At 49.8% G+C, this 3,343-nt stretch overlaps 1 protein-coding gene across 1 annotated transcript; it reads right to left on the reverse strand.

Annotated features, from left to right (window-relative positions):
- Positions 1-406: 406 nt before the first annotated feature.
- On the reverse strand, positions 407-2,850 carry LOC118178754. Its single transcript, XM_035347500.1, has 2 exons — positions 1,895-2,850; positions 407-1,648 (listed from the first exon to the last, which is right to left on the reverse strand). The coding sequence occupies exons 1-2, from the start codon at positions 2,413-2,415 to the stop codon at positions 1,093-1,095; spliced, it is 1,077 nt and encodes a 358-aa protein (XP_035203391.1). The 5' UTR covers positions 2,416-2,850; the 3' UTR covers positions 407-1,092.
- Positions 2,851-3,343: the final 493 nt, after the last annotated feature.

A 3,343-nucleotide genomic window follows, 5' to 3' on the forward strand; every position in this document is an offset into this window, starting at 1 on the left:
GTCAGGATATTTACTAGTTATTCAGCCTCTAGGAAGAGCCAGGAGGGCACTTTTTTTTTTTTTTTTTTTTTTTTTTTTTTTTTTTTTTTTAATCAGGCCAAAAGTTCACTTTGAAAGGCATAAGCACGTTCTTTAGTTCAGAGGTTTGGCTGATGCAACCCGTTGGGGTAACATTTGTTGAGAAACTGCAATAGCATCAGCCCTCCTCCCATATTCAAATGCCCTCGAGAGAAGACGTGATATTTAGTCAACTACGTCTCTCGTCCTTCAATAAAAAGAATAAAGAGAAACTATATCCAGTGCTGTGTTACTACTTATTCATGTATACTGCAGACTTTGCTTATGCTGAGATATTCAAGAAGAAAATACTTTAGGATACAAATGTTCTCTGAAACTGGATACCTCCTTTTTTGCATAAAACAACAGAAAGTACAGAAAGTGATTATAGAGATTCAAAGCAACTCTCATGTAATTTCCCTTACAAAATAAATCGGTTTCTAATTTGATTCCAGGAGTGCTGTTTGTATTATATTGTGTTCGCGCTTAAATTGAATGTATTATATTTAAACAATACTTACAATAGATGATTTATGGATGTAAAACGGAAAAAAAAAAGTAAGAAAAAAAAAAAGGATAGATGTCTATTTCATCCTTGAACCATTTATTTCGTATTGTCTGATAATTTTGCAGCATGATCTCACACCACTGTTACATTAAGGGGGTGCTTTATATCATTAAAATACAGCTACCTGGAGCTGCAAAATTAGCTCCGAGAGAGCTCACTTCTGCGGAGTTATGGAGGAAAAAGTTTTGCTATTAAACTCCGCTCAGACCTGAGGCAGTTTTGGGGGGGAAGCACAACTTCTTCGGTGGACAGAATAATCGTATGGGACGGGATCCAAATTTTGGCCCTGAAACAGAGCAGAGATCCCGACCCAAGCAAGAATTAAATGTGGTCCTTGGACTCCTGGGAGCCACTCCAAGCCCTGGCTTCTTCGGGAAAAGTGAAGCTACTGAGGAGGTGGGCGTGTGGGGGCGAAGGTAGAGCTGAGACGGGGGTGCGTGGAGGTGAACCCACTTCGGCTAAGGGTTTTATTCCCCTCCGTGGAGGCGGTTGTCGCACTCGGAGCATGGGGGGGCTGGAGCCGATTTCCTCCCAGCAAAGGGACGTCGCCCTCCCGTCCGGCCGTTCTCCATCTGCTTGCGAAGCCCGGGCAGCGCAAGACCGGGAAGACTTCGGGCGTGTCGGGGCGGCAGGTGCCGGGCTCCCCGGCCGGGGGCCGACCCGCCCCCCGGCCTTCGGCGGGGCAACGGCAGCCGCCGGCTGCAGCGGAACCGAGAAGCGGGCGGCGGGCGGGGTGCGCTGAGCTGCGCCACCCGGCTCGAGGGGCTCCGCTTCGGCCCGTGCTCACCCTGCGCCGCCTTCCTCCCCCGGAGCAACGTGCTCTTCCCCAGCATGCACGGCCTGTGGCTGCTGCGCGGCATTTTCGAAAGCCGCAGCAGCAATGAGCATGCGAACACAGGGAATTCCCGGGGAACGGCTTTTCCAAATTTCCCTCCAAGCGCTGGAACCGATATCAGGTCACTGGTGTCGTTATGCTTGGTTTTCATTCCCCTTGCGGAGAAGGTGTGATAACCAGTTTCGGTACTGCAGGCGAAAGAAATACCAGATTATTGGTAACAAGCAGTTGCCTGGCGAGCATAATACTATTATTTGCACATTTACTCCATTAAAACACCCCTTACGGAAAGTTGAGAGAAGGGAGGTGGTCAAAACATCCGAAGAAAATGTGTAAGTGGAGGTTCTCAAATTATCAGAGCTCTGCCTCCTCCCTCACACCACGAAAATAGTTAATTAGCCTTTACTCATATCTATTGCTTGATTTTCACTCACGTGCTGAGGAAGACAGTAATTCTTCTGCCCTCCAAACCGACGGGATTAAAACAAAATATCTCGAGATGAGTGAGCAGAGAGGGCCAGTGGGGAGGTTTCAGCTCTTTGATTCCAGGAAAAACAGAAACTGCGTTGCCCAGGAGAAGCGGTCGGTCAGTGGAGGAGGAAAGGAGGGAGCACAGGGGGAGCTCCCTCCTCGGCCTCCTTCCAGCCTGGGACCTGGCCTCGGGAGCCATTGCCACCCACACCCAGCCCGATAAGCAGATAAGAACCGAGAATAACATCATTTTTTTCCTGCGAAGCTGTCGGTGGCAGGAGGCTTCTCGTGCCCAAATGCCTCCAGTGCCCTTGGCCCCTCCGGCCCCGCGAGGCAGAGGACCGTGGCGTGACAAAACGTGGGGCAGCTCGTGGGCTTGCTGCCCCGGGTGGAAGCACACCCAGGCGCTTGCACTGTTAGCGAGGACGAGGCTTTGAGACCCCTCGAGAAAACCACGCCTTTCGTTCCAACCCGATGAAGGCATCTTATTAAAATAAAGCTTTTATTGAGTGCAATGTCTTTCTTTTAGTGGCATAAAGCAAGCCCCGTGACACTCAGGACTGCAAGAGCCTGGGGAGAGACCAAAGGGGGATTTCGCTCTTTCCCAAGAGCCGCTTTGCTTGCTGGGACAACTTGCCTGACACGAAGGATAAGGCCCTTCTGAAGGCGTTTCCTTCTTGTAAGAAATCTTTACCCGGGGCAGACTTGGGAGTTTTCTATGCAGGCAACACAGAAGAAATGGAGCATTTCCAAAGGCTCCAGAGCACACAGTCTTCAGATGCTTCGTTTTGGAGTTAAAGATAACTCTCTGCAGAGAAAGTTTGTGTCGTGCATAAGAAATGTCAGTTCTGGCTCCTCGCCGGGTGATTTATAAGAAGCAGTGCTGACGCTCGGGATGTGTGTTTGGCTGCGGACTTCGTTATCACCAAAAAAGACTTGTCCTTAGAAATTGTCAGAAATTTACAGTCTCGGTAACCATGTGGCATGGTTAAATCATAGTCTACTAAGCCTGCGTATATTTGAGTCTAAAAACTGGATAAAATAATATGGGAAAATGCTTCAAAGTTTGGGATTCCAAAGAAATGCTGAAGGGAATCCCTTGCATGAGTTACAAGCACGGGGCTATCTCCGTGCTGCAGAATGAAACTTCAGATAATATACAACCCTTATCTGCCGCGCTCGGGGGCCGGCAGAAGGCCGGGCCGGACCCCGGGGGCGGCTGGAGCGCGATGTCCCTCTCGGGCATCTGCTGCTCCCCAAGAGCCGCCGGGCATTTGAAGGCTTGGCTTGAATTCAGTTCGTGCAGATCTCTGGACGGGCCGTCAGCATCCCCCGGCTGAACAGAAACCCTCTTAGCCGGGCAGAGACATGATTTCTGTTCTCGGTCTCCTGAGTGACACTTTGAGTGGAAT

This window comes from Oxyura jamaicensis, chromosome 27 (assembly GCF_011077185.1).
Source record: "Oxyura jamaicensis isolate SHBP4307 breed ruddy duck chromosome 27, BPBGC_Ojam_1.0, whole genome shotgun sequence".
Taxonomy (NCBI): domain Eukaryota; kingdom Metazoa; phylum Chordata; class Aves; order Anseriformes; family Anatidae; genus Oxyura; species Oxyura jamaicensis.

What these genes read in the sequence shown, in the direction of transcription:
- LOC118178754 (XM_035347500.1), bottom strand. Translation starts at nt 2,415, where the DNA reads ATGCCTTCATCGGGTTGGAACGAAAGGCGTGGTTTTCTCGAGGGGTCT. An exon ending in ATTACTGTCTTCCTCAGCAC is followed by an intron (nt 1,649 to 1,894) that starts GTGAGTGAAAAT and finishes TTTCGCCTGCAG; the next exon opens with TACCGAAACTGGTTATCACA.